Consider the following 20899-nt stretch of genomic DNA (forward strand, 5'->3'; position numbering starts at 1 on the left):
GTGTGTGTGTGTGTATGTGTGTGAATATGGTGTGGTCAAAAGCTGTCTTTGTTCAGACTCAACACAGGCCGTCTTTGACCGCGGCAGTCTGTCAGCCACGTCTACTCTACGCATGGCATTCCTTCTTACTCCCATTCACAATGTTTACTGGGAGAACTGGTTGCTTTCTGACAATCGTTCACTGGGAAAACTTGTTTGTTTGTGTAAACAGACAGGCTACAATTACCATCCGATTACATCACCAAAACTAGAGCCCCAAACGATGGGAGTTTTTTTGGGGGGGGGACATGGCCGATGACCACTTTGATTTGATTCAAGTTTCTATTTGAGAACATTTAACTAATAAGCAAATTAATAAATAAATAAATAAAAATAACTTATTGATAGATAATATTTTTTTTTAATTAAGTTTATACATTTTAAATAGCCTATATGAAAAGGGCATTTAACTTTAATTACGCAATGAGCATGCAAACAAACAAGTGAATATAAAATACACACTATCTGAACTTTTTTATTTGCCAACCACTTTGACACCTAAACTTTCAGAAATGGCTGATCGACGAGTCCACAAGGTGTCGCGATGCAATGCATTGTGAGCTGGTAGATCTGCTCTTTTTTTGAAAATCTCATGCATGGTGCATTCAAATGCTTTTAGAGAGAGAGGGAGAGAGACAGACGAATATGTGCCCCCAGTGGATCGAGGGCCAAGTTACGGCCATATAAAAACAAAACCAAAAAGTTTGGAAATGTTATTTCGGTCATTATTTCCCCCCTTCAATAATACACATTGGTATTGTATTTTATATAGTTAAAAAGTCTGATTAGTCACTGTTACAACGAGGTAAAACGTGGAATGAGCAACACAGCTAACCGTGTGGGTAGATTTTGCCAAAATCCCCTGCAATATTCTTCTGTTGGTATTGACTCTCGTTTTGAGCTTCAAGTGCTGGCAGGTGTGTGCCAGTCACAGGTGTGTGCCAGTTACAGGTGTGTGACTGGCACCTGAGCATGGGTCCTGCTACTTTGTTGAGTTTGTGTGTGCTCCAAGCATCAACATGCTACATGTGTCTCTTCAGGATAAGGCCCTCGCAATAGGGCAACTGGGGGATTTAGGCAATTTTCCACAAAGGCGTGATCCTTACAAGGTGTACGTACCTCGTTGTAAAGGTGACTAATCAAGCTTTCCAACGATATAATGCAATACCAATTGGTATTAATGAAGGGGAGAAATACTCAACCGAAACAAGGTTTCCAAACTTTTTCTTTGCGGAGGTGTCCGCGTATTTAAGCTTTATACATTTTAGTAAATTGTTGTTAAGCCTTGCGGCCTATAGGGCTGCCTAAGGGCCCCTGGGCACTGGCTCCACCGGCCCGGTCTGGAATCCATCGAATGTGTGTGACAGACACACCTACCCAGGGTGGAACTGCATGAGACCTGCCATATCCTTTGTGCCAGTAGCCATGAGGATATACAACGAGACACACGTTGGTGACTCTGCCAGGTCAACTGTCACATAACTTAGAATCAAATATGTACCAAGGACTTTGACCTCTAATGACACTCCAGGGTTTGGATATTGTCACTTTTCTTTTGCATTGCACTGGTTGCACTGCTTGACACTTCATTTGTTTTGGGGCGGGATACTGTGTGGACACTGTAACCTGGTTACGGTATTTTTCTGCATAGTGCAGGATAGTTGTATAGGTGTATACTTGTGTGTACTGTTGTTCTGTATCGACGGTGCTTCTTATTGTTATTTCTTGCCTTTGTAATTGCTGTATCCGACAGTATTTTCCTTATTCTGTATACCTGCAGTGGTGGAAAAAGTACTACAATTTCTCACTTAAGTAAAGGTATCAATACTGCAATGTAGACATACTCTGTTACAAGTAAAAGTCATAATTTACTTGAGTTATACAAAAGTATTGGTATCAAAATGTACAAAAGTAGAAAGTACTCAATATGCAGAATGTCCCATTTCACAAGTTTTCAAATGTATAAAATGCATTAAAATCGATGCGATGCGACGCATTGTGAGCTTGTAGATCGGCTATTTTCCAATGGCCAAAATGTATATAGGCCTGAAGTGGTTAATGTATGTTTTGTAATAATAATCAAACATCTACAAATTAACTAGTAACTAAAGTTTTCAAATAAATGTCGAAAAAGTACAATATTTGGATCCGAGATGTAGTGGAGTAGAAGTATTGGAAATTGGAAATACTCAAGTAAAGTATAAATACCTCAAAATTGTACTTCAGTACAGTACTTAAGTAAATGTACTTAGTTACTTTCCACCACTGTGTACCTGTAACTTTGTATCCCTAACTGCTTGTGCTACCTCTGAGCGACTAAAATAGGCTCTATTCACAGCAGCCATATTATCACTTCCTTCACAGGTGTTACCAATGATACTAATGAAGGCTCTGTTCCATTTAGTCTAGCGCAGTGGTTTCCACGACGGTTCCATTTGGTTCCATTTGTACACTCTCAGAGTTACACACCTGTAAGGGGCCATTTGGAAGCCCATGAGGGTCCCTGGACCCCAACTGTAGATATGCACAATATCAGCACCCTGACTCTGTTTGACCAGAATGGAACAGAGCCTTCATTAGTATCATTGATAACACCTGTGAATGTCTTCATAATATGGCTGCTGTGAATAGAGCCTATTCCCCCCACGGGCAGGCTCAATGAAGGTATCTCTCTCTCCACACAGGTTGACGGGGAGCGGCGTCACGGCGTGCGCATGGGCGTGGGCAACGGCCTGCGGCCCGACGTGTGGCGTCGCTTCCACACGCGCTTCGGGGCGGTGCGGATGTGCGAGCTGTACGGCTCCACCGAGGGGAACCTGTGCTTCATGAACCACACGGGGCGCATCGGCGCCGTGGGGCGCTCCAACGCCATCTACAGGGTGAGTGTTTTTTCTACCGAGTAGGATTCTCATGCTTCATACTATACCGTAGGCTGAACGACATCGGAACTTTGGCGCGCCATCACTACTGACTGAGCGCCGTCAGGCCGATCGACTTTCCGACTTGGCGTGTGTATCGCCAAGGAGCCGAGTCAGAAGTCGTCGGATCAGCGGTTGTCCAGAAATATCAATAGATCCACAAATCTCTGTATATGTCTGTCTGTCGGTCTTTGTCCCTTTTAAAGGGATAGTTCACCCCCAAAATGACTTTTTTTTCCTATCGATTAGTCACCCCATGGAGACTTGAATTCATGGATATTTTTGTCACATTCCTAAGCCAATAATTTGATGACTAGCAGCGGTTCTGGTAGAAGACACAAAGCGTCTCCTTCAGACGCGTTGCTAGGTCTCTACTAGGTTGGGGCTTAGCCCCCCAGGCAACGGACACATGCACGCGTGCTGCGTGCGCGTGCATGTGTCCCTCCCCCCTGCACGCGCGCGAAATCTTTCGTGGATTTGGGTACTTTTTCCCTGTTTTTTGTTACTTTATTTCGGTTTTAGGGTTAGGGGTAGGGTTAGGTTAGGGTTATAGATATATAATTTAAAAAAAAAAAAAAAAAAAAAATAAGAAACTTTTTTATTTTTTTTTATTTTTTTTATTGGTGGATAAAACAAATTATTGGCTTAGGAATGCGACAAAAAAACTAAACGGTTGTTGCGTGTACTGGCCATTTTCCAGAGACTCATATTCCAGTTGAGAATGAGAGCCACTGCTCTAGTATGCTAGCCCTATACTATTTGTCAAGTTTGATCTATTTGCCATCATGCTGACTTGTCCCCCAGCTTCCAGCAACAGTTTAGCCCTCCAGCAACTCTGAGGAAATTGACATTCAAATATTGGTTCTTTTGACACTTTTTAAAACATGTTTTATTCTTCTCATCCTTTTTATGTGTGTAGGCTATATGATGTATTTTCAGCACAGTTTTGTGTTAAACACGTTGAAACTGATTGTATTATTAATTATAAGCTAAGTGCCTGAATGACATCCTAAATGTTTGCCAAAAAACTGTCTCTAAAAAAAAAATCTTTTTTTTGTGGGTTCTTCTGATTCGAGTTTACTGGGGTCTTCTCCCTCTATTAATGCATGCAGAATGAGTTGTTGGAACCATCTTTTGTCCAAAAAGGCAGTGTAGAGGTAACGTTTTTACATTTAACAATTCTGTTCTGAATTCTGAATCTGCTCATTAAAACTAGGGCGGCTGCGATTAGGGAGGTAGAGCCGGTTCAATCGGCATCTCCTCCAGGCTCGATGTGTCCTTGAGCAAGACACTGAAGACCCAAATGCTGCTTAATATTTGCCTAGTGCTGCTCCTAACAGTTAATCCATTAACTGTTAGGACGGGGAACGCATCTGTGTCTGTCATCTTTAGATTTGAGCAAAAAAACATTATTTTACACTTTGGCTATTCAAAAATAGCACATCTATAAGCTTGTAGCGCGGCACTCAGAGTGCCGCTTGTGTCCCTCCCCCCGGCGCACAATTTTTTCCGCGGGTTTGGGTACTTTTCCCCCCGTTTTTTGTTACTTTATTTTGGTTTTAGGGTTAGGGGTAGGGTTAGGTTAGGGTTATAGATATATCATTTTATTTTTTTATGGGTGGCTTTGGATAAAACATTGGTGGCTATAGCCACCGAAGCCGCCGCGTAACGACGCCCCTGGTCTCCTTTGTGTCTCCTACTGGAACCGCTGCCTATCGGTCCGCTGGTCATCAAATTATTGGCTTAGGAATGCGACAAAAACTAAAAATATCCATGAATTCAAGTCTCCATGGGGTGACTAATCGATAGAAAAAAAGTAATTTAGGGTGTGAACCATTCTTTTAAGCCCATATTTCAGTGGTACTCTATGGGCGGACCCGTGATCCGCATGCGCACCACGGCACAACTATCTCCGTACTCTGGGCAAATTGTAGCAAATTATACTTTTCATAATATATGTTATTTATATTATCTACAAGGTGGTAATTACCGCGAGTCAAAAAAAATCTGTTCTATCCACTGCAGGCAGCGCTGTCTGTGTGTGTGAGACTGCTTCTCTGTGTGAGGAGCCTACAGGTTGTTGATTGGGGTCATTGAGAGTTCAGAGTGCCGGACATGTGCGCTATACCGGCAGCTTAGCAACGGTAGAAGCCTAGATTTCAAACGTGAATGAAAATGGCATGTTCAAAGTGCATCAGTAAAAGAAAGGTGGTCACTGAAAATCGATAAAAACTATATATGCTTTCATCCTCCCTGTACCAGCTGACAAAGGTTGACAAAGGCTTTACTTAAGTAGAAATACTTGTAGAAATACTCTGTTACAAGTAAAAGTGCGGAATTCAAAATGTACTTGAGTAAATGTATAAAAGTATTGGCATCAAAATGCACTTAAAGTACCACAAGTAAAAGTACTCATTATGCAGAATGTCCCATTACAAGTTTTAAAATGTATAAAAATCTTTTGAAAATAGCCGATCTACAAGCTCTCAATGCGTCGCATCGTGAGCTTGTAGATTGGCTATTTTCAAATGGCCGCAATGTATATAGGGCTGAAGTGGTTAATGTATGTTTTGTAATAATAATCAAAATCTACAAAGTAACTCGTAACTAAAGCTTTCAAATAATTGTAGTGGAGTAAAAGTGCAATATTTGCCTCTGAGATGTAGTGGAGTAGAAGTAAAAGTATTGGAAATTGGAAATACTCAAGTAAAGCACAAATACCTCAAAATTGTACTTAAGTACAGTACTTGAGTACATGTACTTACTACTTAGTTACTTTCCTTACCTTCCGGCCAAAGGTTAAAGACCCCCTGCAGCTAAAAACAATAGGTACATATTCTCATTTGTACTAACTTCCATTCGTGCCATCAATAACGGAAGCAGGAAGCATAATAGTAGCTCTTATTATCTGGATCTTGTGATCATGTCTACAGTATGTCTATGTTTATGTCTTGTGTATGTATGTTTACTGTGTCTTGGAGTTTACCAAATTATCAGCTGTAGCATAATTTGCTCAGTTTGGGACATAATAAACTTGAACTTGACCGCTGCAGCTGACCAATGCAGCCTATAGTAATATGCCAAGAGAGGCAGTAGCTCTGGTGGCACCAAATATTTTTGTGACGGTGTTCCGCGGCCAAACACATATTAAATGATGTGGGGGGTCCTTGAAATGAAAAAGTTTTGAGAACCAATGCAAATATATCAGGGAGTTTCAGCAAGAGGCAAGTCTCCCTCGGTAACCTGGATGTCCACCTCTTTCAACATGAGCACATGGCTACTTTATTTTTTATCCCTAAGTGGATGGGGGGAAGGGGGGTGGGAGGTGGGAGGGGTTATTTACTAAGAATAACGCGGTGTATTATCCAGGTCGCTGGTTCACATACAGGGTAGGAAAGGCATCACTGAAAAGAGACGCTGGGCCCAAGCTATAAGCCCTCCTAAGCAGTGGTGGGAAAAGATTCAAGATTCAAGATGGCTTTATTTGTCATTTTGTTCTCCATCTGCAAGCAGTGTTGTGTTTCTCCTAGTAAAAGACAACAGAGTTCATGAAAGAATCAAAACAAACAGTGCAGAAACATACCCTATCGACCTGAATAAAAAGTCCTAAAAACTAAGAATTCATGTTATAAAAATGAGCGAAATAGAATGAATTTCATCCATAGTTCATCTCACCTATTTTGATGCATAAGAATGCATATACCTCCCAGGGTTCATATACTAGGGAGATTTGAGTTCAAGAATCTGATTGCCTGGGGGAAGAAAGTGTTCCTCATCCTTTCTGTCCTTGCACTGATGCTCCTGTAACGTTCCCCAGGCGGCAGAAGGGAGATCCTCAAAAGTGCTCAACATTTACCCATTAAAAACCTGAGGCCGATTCCACAAATTCATTCTAAATCAGTTGTTCTCACACTTTCAAGATAAAAAAAGAGAGAAATAGCAGATCTACAAGCTCGCAGCGCGGCACGAAGTGACGCGCTGTGAGCTTGTAGATCTGCTATTTTTGAATAGCCAACGCAAAAATCCAAAATGGATCTTTCCCAGTTTTAACGGGTTAAGTAAAAGTATCAATACCACAATGTAGAAATACTCTTTTACAAGTAAAAATCACGTATTCAATATTTACTTGAGTGAAAGTGCAAAAATGATTGCCATCAAAATATATACCAAAAGTAAACGCACATTTATAAAAATGTCTAGAAATCTTTTGAAAATAGCAGATCTACAAGCTCACAACACGCCACTTTGCGACACGTTGTGAGCTTGTAGGGATATACAGTATGTATAGGGCTGAAGTGGTTAATGTATGTTTTGTAAAAAAATATCCAAATCTACAAAGTAACTGCAGTGGAGTAAAAGTGCAATATTTGCCTCTGAGATGTATTGGAGTAATCGTAATAATAATAAACAAATAAGTTATTGAGTAGTATAAAGTATTGACAATTGGAAAAAAGTAAAAAAATATCTCAGAATTGTACTTGAGTATATGTACTTTCACCACTGGTACTAAGCAGGTACAGCAACATCCCCAAGTGTAGAAACCAGTCCCCCAGAGTACCATTAAAAGACCACTAAGGACTTTAACATGCGAGTAGTGAGTATATAGTCTGTCGGGTTGAAACCTCATATGTCCAAAACTGTAACTTTTCACGATTCAAATAAAAAAAATAGCAAAAGTAGCAGATCTACAAGCTCGCGGATCTGCTACTTTTGATGCTTTTGTGTGACGCTGTGGTATGATCAAGTAGGGCGTTAATTTACGATGGAGATAGGAGGTTTCTGCCCGACAACAACGATGTTGTATTCGGTTGGGTAGTCAGCGAGGATCAAACAAAAAAGAGCCTGGAGCACAGAATGGTTGTCGGTGCGTTAATCCCTCAAAGCTGCTGTAAGGTTAAGAGCATTAACCTTACAGTTCTACTGATCAGCCAAAACAGAAGGCACTTAAATCATCTTTGCCCCCTTTTCTGGTAATTTGATTATATTCTTACGAAACTCCTTTCCTCTCCTGAACATTTGGACGTTGCACATGGCACTTTCTTGCAATTAAGTTTAAACAAAAATGTGTACAAAGCACTCTGTGGTTCTCAACCTTTTCAGGCTGTGACCCCCCAAAATAATCATATTTGAACGGGAGACCCCCCACCCTGACAAGCACTTGGAATTGTAGGAGTCGAGGCGTTACATTTAGTTTGACTCGGTTCCACAGATAAATATTGTGAAAATAGATCTACAAGCTCACAACACAAGCTTGTAGATCGGCTATTTTCAAAACTGTTGCCTATTTCTTATATTATTTGACATTTTGGCTGCTGGTGTTTCCAAAAAACACGGCTGTTTTTTAATGATTAAAATGCAATTTTGTCCAATCTGTATGTAGAGTATGTTAATACAATATAACCCACACACAGCTGTGGTGGTGGTGGCTGGAGGTAGAACTTGGTGGTTGGGTAGGACACCTACTGGTTGACAAGTGGTACTGCCTGAAGGTCAAAATTCAATTCCAGGCGTTTACTCAGTGTTAGAAATGTCAACCCTCGCGTGGGGTAGTTCATGGAAGTTTGAATTTCAAGGACCCTCAGTTTTATATGCATTAGATTAGACCACGGACCCCCATTTCATTTTTTTAATCTTTGGTATTCGAATCTACACTGTTTACTGTGATAATTTAACTCTGAGAGTGTACAAATGACAGACCCTTGGAGAACCACTGTTGTAGACTTTGAGAACCACTGTTCTAGCCGCCTTGGCCTTTGACCAGAGGCATAAAAAAATGATGGCTTTGTGTTCAAAATTAAGAAATTGATGTACTTGGATTGACTGCTGATTTGTTTTTCGTTTCCCCATTGGTCCAATAATGAAAACTAAATGAAATGAAAGCTAAACCCCACTCAAAAACTGCTGTTTTTTTCTGTGTGTTTTTGACCTTTTTGACACAGCTCCTGTTCAAGTATGACTTGGTGCAGTATGACCTGGTGAAAGACGAACCTGTGAAAGATCCCAACGGTTTCTGTCAGCGAGTGAAGAAAGGTAAGCCCACCACCCAGTGGGGGAAAGTAACCAAGTACCTTTCCTCAAGTACATTACTAGAGTTCAATCTTGAGGTACAATTTACTTTGCTTGATTATTTGTTTGATACTTACTGTTTGATGCAGTAGGGCCCTGTGGCTAAACCACATAACGCCAGTGCAAGGCACATTTCAGTATCTTCCCCCCCTACTTGCTTGTTTGTCTACGTCAGGGCCAGGGTGGGCAACTTTGATGATGGAGAGGGCCACTATATTTCCACACTCACTCCAGAGGGCCACTTTGCATATACTGTCGGGCAGACACCTCTTATCTCTGTATTTTAACCTTTTTCGTGAATGAATGCCGTATTTCGCCATTCTATGTCACACAAAAGTAGCAAAAATAGCAGATCTACAAGCTCAAAACGCGTCGCACCGCAACGCGTTTTGAGCTTGTAGATCTGCTATTTTTGAATTGGAATCCTGATTTATTTTTTCCCTACTTTTTATTGGAATCCTGAAAAGTTACATTGTTATTTAATTTCAAATTAATTTAGTTATACTTATGTTAACTTTATGAACTGAATTACAAATACATTAGACATTAGACATAAACGCGAAACTGTCATACGACAAAGTATCAGTTAAAATGTATGTCCACTAGTGAGGTTCAGCAGTTTTATTCACATCCATCATGCAGGTACAATGAATGGAATAAAATACTTAATATTTTCTCACTGAGAAGGAGATGCACTGGAGTGAATACAAACAGTATTTAAGTCTGCAAAGATGTGTTAATTAGCAGAAATATTTAAAGGTGAAAGCAGTGCTCTGTTGTTATGTTTAATGTTACGTTTTGATATTTATTCTGAAGGACCAGTTTTATTTTGATTCAAACCAAAGTTTTTTTATTTTATATTATTATTATTAAACTCAATGAATAACCTTGAAAAATAATCGTGATACTCATTTTGGTCATAATGGTGCAGCCCCATAGCAAATTATCTAGCGCTGACTTTGCGTACGGGGTGTGCTGGTCTTAAAATGAGGTCTGGTGCGATCATCAATGCTGTTTTACTTGTGCTTCAAGTTTAAGACCAGCTCCATGCTTATGTGTCCTTTAGGCAGCACAAACAGATTCCCTTCTACTTTATGAAGTTGATCTTTTCCTTGTGCAATGTTCCTTCAAACTGTGTGCACTTGTCCAATAAGTGACTGCTCCTTTTGCAGTACAAACACACTTGGTAAGTAGGGGGAGGGGAGGAGTGTGCGTCCATTCTGACGTTTGCCTTTCCTTCCTTCACAACAACATTTGTGGCAAAACTGCTTCCTCTTTGCTCCTTCTGACCCTTTATCTGGCTTGGAGCTGCACCTCTATTTCCTGAATGTTGCCAAACAACAGTGGTGGAAGAAGTACTCGGATATTTTACTTCAGTAAACGTAGCAATATCACAACATAAAAATACTCTGTTACAAGTAAAAGGCATGTGTTCAAAATGTTACTTGAGTAAAAGTACAAAAGTATCAACCTATTCTTAAAGTACCAAAAGTAAAAGTACAAAATGTTTGAAAATAGCCTCGGTATAAAATGGGGCTAAAGTGGTTAATTCATGTTTTATAATATAATAATTAATATCTGCAAAGTAACTAGTAACTAAAGTTTTCAAACAATTGTAGAGGAGCAAAAGTACTATATTTGCCTCTGAGATGTAGCGGAGTACAAGTAAAAGTATAGAAAATTGGAAATACTCCAGTAATACCCCAAATTGTACTTAAGTACAGTACTTGAGTAAATGTACTTGGTTACTTTACACGACTGCCAAACAATGGATCATTCTGAAACAATTCTGACTCGCTTTTCAATAAATTGAACCAGATCGTTAAACATTGCCCTATGACCCCTTCGCTCTTGCAGGTCACAGGCAGTGCTCCTCCACTTTTCTCGAAGTTTATATGGCAACTTTAAAACAATGTTTCTCATGTTACATGTCAATAGGCTCTATGCACAGCAGCCATATTGGAAAGAAATTGAGCCTTTCTCCTTCACAGGTGTTACCAATCATACTAATGAAGGCTCTGTTCCATTCTGGTTAGGGTGATATCGTGCATTTTGGCGCACTAGAAACACTCCATTTTGGTCCCCAAATGGCCCCTTATGGTGGGTGTGTAACTCTGAGAGTGTACAAATGGAACCAAATGGACATTTGGTTCCATTTGTACACTCTCAGAGTTATGGGGGTCCTTGAAAATAAGACAACCACTATGCCACACTAAATGGAACAGAGCCTTAATTAGTATCATTGGTAACACCTGTGAAGGAAGTAAGGAAGGGGCCCAATTCATTCCCAATATGGCTGCTGTGCATAGAGCCTATAGGCTATTTTAGGCGCTGGATACTATCATACAACTACGTATAAATCTGTCTCCATAGAAAGGGATACTTGAACAGCGCCCATGTATAGATCCTGCCTCCTGTCTCAAGTTTAGTCTTTGTTTTTCTCCCCCCCAGGCGAGACGGGACTGCTGCTGTCGAAGGTGAGCGCCACCAGCCCGTTCTTCGGCTATGCCGGCAGCAAAGTACTGACGGAGAGGAAGCTGATGCGAAACGTGTTTGTGACGGGCGACGCCTACGTCAACACAGGGGACCTGATGGCCGAGGACCAGGACGACTTCATCTGCTTCAAAGACAGAGTGGGAGACACCTACAGGTAGACGAGAGGAAGTGCATCTTTCCCGATGCATGCCCCCATGGGCCACTGAAGCGGCATTAAAGGGATAGTTCACCTAAAGAATTACATATTTTCTATCAATTACACACCCCATGGAGCATTTAATTCATGGAGATTTGTTTGTTTTTGTCGCATTCCTGACCAATAATTTGATAACCGGCGGTCTCTCCATTAGGAGACTCAAAGAGTATCCTTTTAGTCTCCTACCGGATACATTAGCTTCTCTCCGCCGGTAGTCAAATTATTGGCTTAGGAAAGTGACAAAAATAAAACAAATCTCCATGAATGCAATGCTTCATTGGGTGTGTAATTGATAGAAAATAAGATTATTTTTGGGGTGAACTACTCCTTTAAGGTCATATTGTGTCACTGCTTCAATGAAACAAAAGTCATTTTTTGATTCTTTCATTGGTATATTTTACAAATGAGTTCTTCTCCAAACACTATTAAACACTATTTTTATTCGCAAGTGTCTCTCCCTGACACGTGCCAAAATGACACAAGCACCAGAAATGTACCGGAAATCGTATTTAAATTATTGATGTATTTTAATCTTAATAAATACAGTTTCTGACTGTGGGTGCATTCCCACAAAATATCCTCTGGCGCTAGGACCTCGCAGCATTCGTTTTTGAGCGGTACTTCCGTATAGACAAACGCTGTAATGACAATGCAGCTACCAGAGGTGTCGTCAAAGGACTAAAACGAATGTTCCACATATTTAACCACTTAAACCCCAGTATCCGTATTGTGGTGAAAGCTTTCGCAGAAAATAGCACATCGACAAGCTCACAACGCGCCTCAAAGCGACGCGTTGTGAGCTTGTCGATCGGCTATTTTCAGCAAAGATATTTCATGTAGAGCAAAACCTGAAAATACACTAGTATAGAGCCCTGAGGGACTATAGGGTTCAAGTGGTTAAAACAAGCTCACAATGCGTCGCATCGCGACTCATTGTGAGCTTGTAGATCTGCTATTTTCAAATGGCCGCGATGTATATGGTTGAAGTTGTTAATGCATGTTTTGTAACAATAATCAAAATCTACAAAGTAACTTGTAACTAAAGTTTTCAAATAGTTGTAGTGGAGTAAAAGTACATCATTTGCCTCTGAGATGTAGTGGAGTAGAAGTAAAAGTACAGAAAATTGGAAAAACCCCAACAAAGTAAAAAAGACCTCAAAAGTGTACTTAAGTACAGTACTTGAGTAAATGTACTTAGTTACTTTACTCCACTGCTTCCGAGCGGTTACCATCAATCTCTTTCCTCGTGGTTCTGTGATAGCGTTTCGGCCACCTGGGTGCGGCCACCAAAGGGCCAGTTTAGCTAACGAGCTGAAGGAAGGATGAGTGAGGCAAACAGTAAGGTTGGCTGCCGAGCGTGACAGCTATAGCGGCTAGCATTGTGGGCGGCTGAGACTCCAGTCCCAATGCAGCGCTGGGGAGGAGCGTTGCCCGCTAGGTCCATTCAGCATGCAGGGCAGAGAGAGTGGCATGGGCATTGGTATGACTTTGTGAAGCTGCTGGATCTGTGTCCTCTGAGACACATAATACGGGAAGCTACACTTTAGGGTTGCCAATCGTCCCTTGAGATACAGAATTGTTTATTTGGAAACTAAAAGAGTATTTATTAATAATACACCTCTTATTATTAGTTTGGGGAATCAATCAATGACACACACATGTTACAAGTTAAAACAGCACAAATGGAGATCTCTGTATCTGTCTGTCTACCCGCGTCCCTTTTATGCCCATATCTGGAGAACTGAAGAACTGAAGAACTGAAGCAGACGGCGCACAGGAGTGGATGTGTTGCCATTATTGTAGCTTAGACGTTGTTGCAATTGCCCCTCTCTGCTAGCCTGGTAACCCCCCCCCCAAATCAGGCTGGCCGCTATAACAGAGTACAGCATGAGTGCAAACTAAAATCACTGCCATTACAATACAATTTCCTGTTGGTTCAATTTTCATATTGTCGCTGTCAACCATTACGTCAAGAAATGGAGAAAAAAAAAAACCTGTTTTCCAAATGGATCCAATGTAGTTATTATTTAGCCACAAACTCTTGTTTTATTTTTCCATATTTCCATTACAAATATTTTTCCACTGGTTCAATATTTATAAAAACCCAAGACAAACCTGGCATCCCTATTTGGCCATGTCATTATTGGCAAACATTTCCCAAGTTATCAACAATTTTCCAAATCTTCAAAAATTGCCAAGACAAATAGCGTATCAACAAGCTCACAACGCTTCTCATCGGGATGTGTTGCGAGCGCTACTTTTGCACGTGCACGACAGTCACACTATGAAGTGTTAAATAGGACAGTTATTCATGAAAAAAAAAAAAAAAAAAACATTAAAAAGATGAAATATGGAGACTGTTTCTGACCATCAGCAACAATATAAAAACATGAACATCGTGTTAATTCATGCAGGGCAGGGGAGTCATATACGCCTCAGCTGTAATCGGCTGTCAGTGCTGATTGCTTTCAGCCAGCCACGCTTTTCTACACACCAATCACACCTCATTCCCTCAACAAGGCGGTCCGTTTAAAAATGGCTCCCTCCTACACTGGATCTCTGCTTTTCAATTGCTGCCACACAATTCAATGGGCTTTTTTTGGCATGGGAAAACATACGTTTACATTGCCAAAGCAAAAAACACAATATAACAATCAATCAATCAATCAACTTTATTTAGCAGACACAAGGTCCAATAAAAACAAGACACATAAAAACATATAAAAGTACAAAAATAAAACACAGTACAAAGTCATAAAACATCAGCTATAAATAAGGCAATCGTACCAGTGTTTCCAGAAAGGAGACTGGTATCGAGTAACACTGTGGCAGGGATTAACCAACAATCCAATAATAGAGTTCTGAGACTCATTCAGACGACACATAAATTTATACATTAAATCTCTCCGAAGAGCTTGAAAGGTGCTAATACCCAGGTTGCAAAACAGCTCACTAGCACTGCTCCACCTAGGTTTTTTCAACAGTAGACGCAAGCAGTCATTATAGGCAACCTGAAGTTTATACAAGCTAGCCTGCTTAAACTTAATCCATAGAGGGGCAGTATAACAATACAGCAATACAATCAAAACAAAAAATCTGCTGCTGCTGCAGCTGCTGCTGCTGGCAAAGCGTGCCTCCACCACCCCAGCCTCCACCTTATAGTTCAGACAGAGTCTTACATGACTCAAAATGTTTTAAACTGAATGTTAAACTGAAAGCCATGTGTGCATGGCTCTAAAGCAGGGGTGGGCAGCATTTGTTTCCAGGGGGCCATACTGACTTTGATAAGCACGGAGCTGACTGACACATCAGTCAGCTCCATATATGGGCACAAAAGGGCGCATGCCCATATATGGGCTTATACTCATGACATCAGGGATATTCATATATGGGCATTAAAGGGATATGGACTGACATATACAGAGATCTCCTTATATGGGCATATCAGCATGCCCGTATATGGGCATATACTCCACATTTGGGCAAGACTGACATCATACTGTAGTTGATGATGTCAGATTCCAGTCAGCTTAAAAGCTGATTACACAGAGTGTGAGAAGCACTTTTAATCTCAGTGTGTAGAAATGGCGTCTGGCAGCAGTCTCCTGTCTGAAGAGCAATTACGTTGTGCTATATGTCTGGATGTGTTCACTGATCCAATCGGAACTCCATGTGGACACACCTTCTGCAGAACCTGCATCACACATTACTGGGACACTAGTGCTGTGTATCAGTGTCCGCTGTGTAAAAAGATCTTCAATAAGAGACCAGAGGTATCTGTGAATACTTGTATTTCTGAGATGGTTCATCAGTTCAGGAGTCACAAGTTGAAAGTAGAATATGAAGCAAAGACAGAGGCTGAAGTTCAGCAGATGATCCAGGAGAGACAAGTGAAGATCCAGGAGTTCAGACGCTCCGTTGAGCTCAGCAGGAAAGATGCAGACACAGTGATAGCAGGCAGTGTGCAGGTCTTCACTGCTATGATCAGCCGTATTGAGAGGAGCCAGGCTGAGCTCATTGACGTGATCAAAGAGAAGCATAAAACAACGGCGAAACAGGCTGAAGGCTTCATCGAAGATCTGCGCAAGGAAATCACTCGGTTGAAAAGGAGATGCTCTCTGCTGAAGCAGCACACTGAAGACCACCTCCTCCGCTTGACATCCATCGACACCCCTCCACCCAACAAGGACTGGACAAAGGTCAATGTCCATCAGTCTTCACATGTGGAGACTATGAGGACAGCTGTGGCTCAGCTGGAGAAGACACTCAGTCAGGAGTTGGAGAAGAAGCTGTTTGATGTTGAGCTGAGGGTTTGGGTTGGGGCAGTGACGGTTTAGACTCCACAGGGGCCCTAAGCAGGATACAGGAAAGGGGGCCCTGCCCTGCCCCCTTTTAGACGCGGGTAAAAAAAGACGAAAGGAAAAAGAAAAAAAAAGACGCGGGTAGGCGGGGCCCTGCGCAACCTGCGTAGTGTGCGTATAGGGTGGACCGGCTCTGGGTTGGGGAATAGAAATGTGTTCTGGGCTGCTGCTGTCCCTGCTGTCCGCCTTCCTGTAAGAAAGAAGGTCCAGAAAGTGGGAGTGTTTGTGGGTTTTGAGGAGGGTCTGGTCTCCTTTTATGACGTGGAGGCCAGAGTTCATCTCTACTCTTTCACTGGATGCACCTTCACTGAGAAACTATATCCATTCTTCAATAAGTATTCTCTTAATAATGGTGGTACAAACTCTGCTCCTCTGACCATCTCTCCTGTCAACATGGACGCTCATCTTGATGGGGACGGAGGGAACGTGTCCCCTCCAACTCCAAAAAGAAGAAAAACATGAGGTTTTCCCTGCAGTAAATAAAAAAAATAAAATAAAATAAAAATCCGAGATAAATTATGCACATCTTCAGTGGTGGAAAAAAAGTACTCAATTGTTTTCTCAAGTAAAAGTAACAATACTGCAATGTAGAAATACTCTGTTACAAGTAAAAGGCCTGTGTTCATAATGTTCATTGAGTAAAGGTACAAAAGTATATGCATCAAAATATACTTAAAGTACCACAAGTAAAAGTACTAAAATGTTCAAAAATAGCCTATGTATAAAATCGGCTAAAGTGGTTAATGTATGTTTTATGATATAATAATTTATATCTGCAAAGTAACTAGTGGCTAAAGTTTTCAAATAATTGTAGTGGAGTAAAAGTAAAATATTTTTTATCTGAGATGTAGTGGAGTAGAAGTAAAAGTACTGAAAATTGGAAATACTCCAGTAAAGTAAAAAATCACACCCTGTGTGAAGGTAGCGGCGCCACATTATGTCATCGATATGTGTTTATAATGTGTTTATAGCCATGTGTCATGTGAAGCTTGACCAATCACTTTGTTGACGGGTCTGACCAATCAGAGCGTCGACGACAGATAAAGTTAAATTGAGGATCTAACTTTAAATAACTTACCTAGAAGGAGACTTTAGCCAAATAAAAATATATACAAAAAAAAACATGAGGAAATAAAAAATAAACCTTGACATCATAGTGATGTCATGAATAGTCCCCTTGCCTGACAAATCACAACCTTGACGGGCCTGACCAATCAGAACCTTAACGGACTCTTGGATTCTCGATCGTCTCTATCAAACCATTCTGTCATAACGGATGACTGGGTCCCGAACTCAGACTTTCTATACATTCACCCTTCATCTGTTCTTGTATCTTTCTCTTTCTATTCGTCATATTAACTTTAAATAACTTACCTAGACGGAGACTTTAGCCAAATGAATAATAAGATGAAGTCATTGTCATCGTTTATATAGACATCGAATTCTATATTCATGACATCATAGTGATGTCATGAATAGTGACCAATCACAACTTTGGCGCACCTGACCAATCAGAACGTTGACGCACCTGACCAATCAGAACGTTGACGCACCTGACCAATCAGAACGTTGGCGCACCTGACCAATCAGAACGTTGGCGCAAAAGCCAGGCATAGAGGGCTAATATCCGCTCTATACCTAAAGGTATAGAGCGGCTAGCGCCGCTAAAAATACCTAATATAATTGTAACATAATTGTACTTAAGTACAGTACTTGAGTAAATGTACTTACAGTAGTTACTTTACACCGCTGCTCACTCTATATTACAATTGGCTTAAGGGTGTGCCGTCATGGCATCGGGCGCAAATCACTCGGCTCCACATATGGGCACAAACGGGAGGCATGCCCGTATATGAGCATATGCTGATGACATCAGGGATCTCCATATATGGGCATAAAAGGGACAAGGACTGACAGATACTAGAGATCTCCATATATGGGCATGAAGGGGACAAGTAAAAGTATACAAACTTATTGGCATCAAAATGTACTTGAAGTACCAAAAGTAAAAGTACTCATTATGCAGAAAGTTTTTAAATGTACGAAATGCATACTAATCTTTTCCAAATAGCCGATCTATAAGCTCACAATGCATTGTCAGCTATCAGCCTGATGGAGGGGAAAGGAATTGGTTGGAATAGCGTGTTCCTTCCACACGCTATACGTCCTACCGGGGAAACTTATCACCTGACCCCCCTGTCAGGTGATAAGAAGTGGCCTGCTCACTCCTCATGCATTGAAGGAAGCATGAGCTCAGTTCGGGGCTCTCCCCAGGCTGGCAGAGGGAGAGTAGCGTCCAGGATTACAAGCTTAGGCAATTGGCACTGGGTGGAAAAACATGGGTAACAAAAACCGTGGGATAAAAACATTTATTGGGAAAAAAAAGAGAGCGGGAGCTATTTAACACCAAGTTTAACTGTATTCCACTTGTTGCAATAAATGGTTAAATCTACTTACGACATGAGTGTTCCTGACTGAACAACACAAAACAAAAAAAGGGCGCATGCCCATATATAGGCTTATACTCACCAGTAAGACTCCCTAATCGGGAGATAAGCGACCGTAGGTCACATGTATACAGAAGAGGGCTGTAACGGCGATTGGTTCCTAGTTGTGTGGGCAATGTAGGCAAGAGCTGTTGGTGTGTGTGTGTGTGGTGTGGGAGAGAGAGTGTGTTTATAGGGGAAAGGAGGGATTGTTTGTGGGGGGCAAGCCCCCGAGTTACAGCATTTTATGTGAGCTGCAGTGGTAGGGGGTCCTCCACTGGGGGCGCCACCACTTTTGCATCCGTTCTGGAGCACCAGGAGTGGGTGGTCCCCGGGAATGCCCCGTGAGCAGCCCCGTTGGGGTGGTCATTTGGTAATTTGTCCACATGTGCTCATTTTTTACACTTGGGGGTCCCCGAGGCAGCTGGGGGTCCCTGGAGCTCCGGGGGTCCTTGGAGGGTGTAGTTTGGCAGGTAAGGAGTGTGTGTGCAAAATCTGATATGAGCAGGGCAAAAGTGTGACGTGTGTGACGGAGTGACGGAGTGACGGACGGACACCTGGAGCAGCTTTCTGTAGTAAGTGCGACCTACGGTCGCAACTATATAGCATATCATGTCCCACAACATTATAAAGTTAGCCTACATGTTTAAGCAATAGCAGTCATCCTTCCATACATGTATAGACCCGCTAGGGGCTTGACTGTATTACTATGCAGGGGCGTAGCCACGGGTGGGCCTGGGTGGGCTGCGGCCCACCCACATGGAAAGCTGGCCCACCCAATCGATTTTGCAAAAAAAATAAATATATATCAGGCAAAATATAATCAGGCAAAAATAAGAATTAAATAACATAACCCTAACCAAAAAAACGAAATAAAGTAACCAAAAACCAGAAAAAAGTAAAAGAATACGCCAAAAAAACGGCACACGTGTGCATGCGTGCCCACCCGCTCTCGCCTAGGCCCAGCCTATACTAGCGTTCTGGCTACGCCACTGTTACCATATATAGACCCCTTAACAGACGACGTCACACTGATAAGAACCAGTGTGCGCGCAACCAGTATGCGCGCAATGAAACCCATTCTGTCAGGTCTCGCTGGGACGCGCCTCACTAGCCAACACACAAGAGGGGGTTGGGGTGTGCTGAAACCAGCGCACCCCGAAACAACAGGTTGGGAATTGATTGCGTGAAACAATCACCTGTGCATCCAGTCTCAATGTTAGTAAACAAATAATTGGTCTATAGGGGAGACAGTGAGTTTCACCAAGGCATTTGCCAAGGCAGAACTGCCAGTCAAAGCGAAGACTGGCCAATCACAGCGCCTCCTCGCCGGACATGCTTGCAGAGACTCTTGGGTAATGAATTGTGTTGTGTTTGCATTGGCTGACGTCAGGTGGAAAGGTGAAAACGTGGCGACCACCGAAGTGGCGGAAACACTTGGACTGGTAGACTTCATCCAGGAAGTCAATGTTTACGGCGTGGAAATTACAGGTATTGTGTGTGTGTATTATGTGCATGCTTGCGTGTGTGTGTGTGTGTGTGTGTGTGTGTGTGTGTGTGTGTGTGTGTGTGTGTGTGTGTGTGTGTGTGTGTGTGTGTGTGTGTGTGTGTGTGTGTGTGTGTGTGTGTGTGTGTGTGTGTGTGTGTGTGTGTGTGTGTGTGTGCAGGGCCGGCACACCCATTAAGGCGACCTAGGCGGCCGCCTAGAGCGGCAGTTTGCGAGGCGGCAAAAAAAGTCGGGAAAAAATAATAATAATGATAATAAATCGGTAAAATCAGAATTAAATATCACAAACCTAACCCTATAACCGAAATAAAGTAACCGAAAAAAAGTAATCCGCCCATAACCGCAAAAAAAATCAAGGGTCCAACGTGGGCACATCAAAGGAATCTCGCCTAGAGCGGTGATCAGCCCTCCACCGGCCGTGTGTGTGTGTGTGTGTGTGTGTGTGTGTGTGTGTGTGTGTGTGTGTGTGTGTGTGTGTGTGTGTGTGTGTGTGTGTGTGTGTGTGTGTGTGTGTGTGTGTGTGTGTGAGTGTGAGCTATTATTCTGTAAATCTATTCAGCTGATATGGTAGGGGTTATGTTTGCCTGGGAGCTTCTTTTAACATTTTCAGTGTGCAGACTTTATTATTTCTTACATGATCCACTGTTGGTCCTGCACCTGCCGTCCAGTGGATGTGACAGAATTTATTGTTTGGCACATTTCAAAAATGATTTATTTAAAACTATCAGCCCATGGTGGAAGTCTGTAGCACCACGGGGGAAAAAAAACAAAAACTTAAATGAGCAGGAGCACTTCACCCATTTTCATCCTTGTCATCATATAATTGGTCC

General features: G+C 41.8%; 1 protein-coding gene across 1 annotated transcript in view; it reads left to right on the forward strand.

Annotated features, from left to right (window-relative positions):
• slc27a6 (solute carrier family 27 member 6) overlaps window positions 1-20899 on the forward strand; it is a 38039-nt gene that overhangs the window by 13347 nt on the left and 3793 nt on the right. Inside the window, exons 6-9 of the mRNA XM_084046598.1 lie at window positions 2724-2918; window positions 8897-8987; window positions 11475-11673; window positions 19956-20053. Coding sequence (XP_083902724.1) covers window positions 2724-2918; window positions 8897-8987; window positions 11475-11673; window positions 19956-20053 — 583 coding nt within the window. The remainder of the gene's footprint in view (window positions 1-2723; window positions 2919-8896; window positions 8988-11474; window positions 11674-19955; window positions 20054-20899) is intronic.

This window comes from Gymnoscopelus microlampas (genome assembly GCF_963454915.1).
Source record: "Gymnoscopelus microlampas genome assembly, chromosome: 21".
NCBI classification, from domain to species: domain Eukaryota; kingdom Metazoa; phylum Chordata; class Actinopteri; order Myctophiformes; family Myctophidae; genus Gymnoscopelus; species Gymnoscopelus microlampas.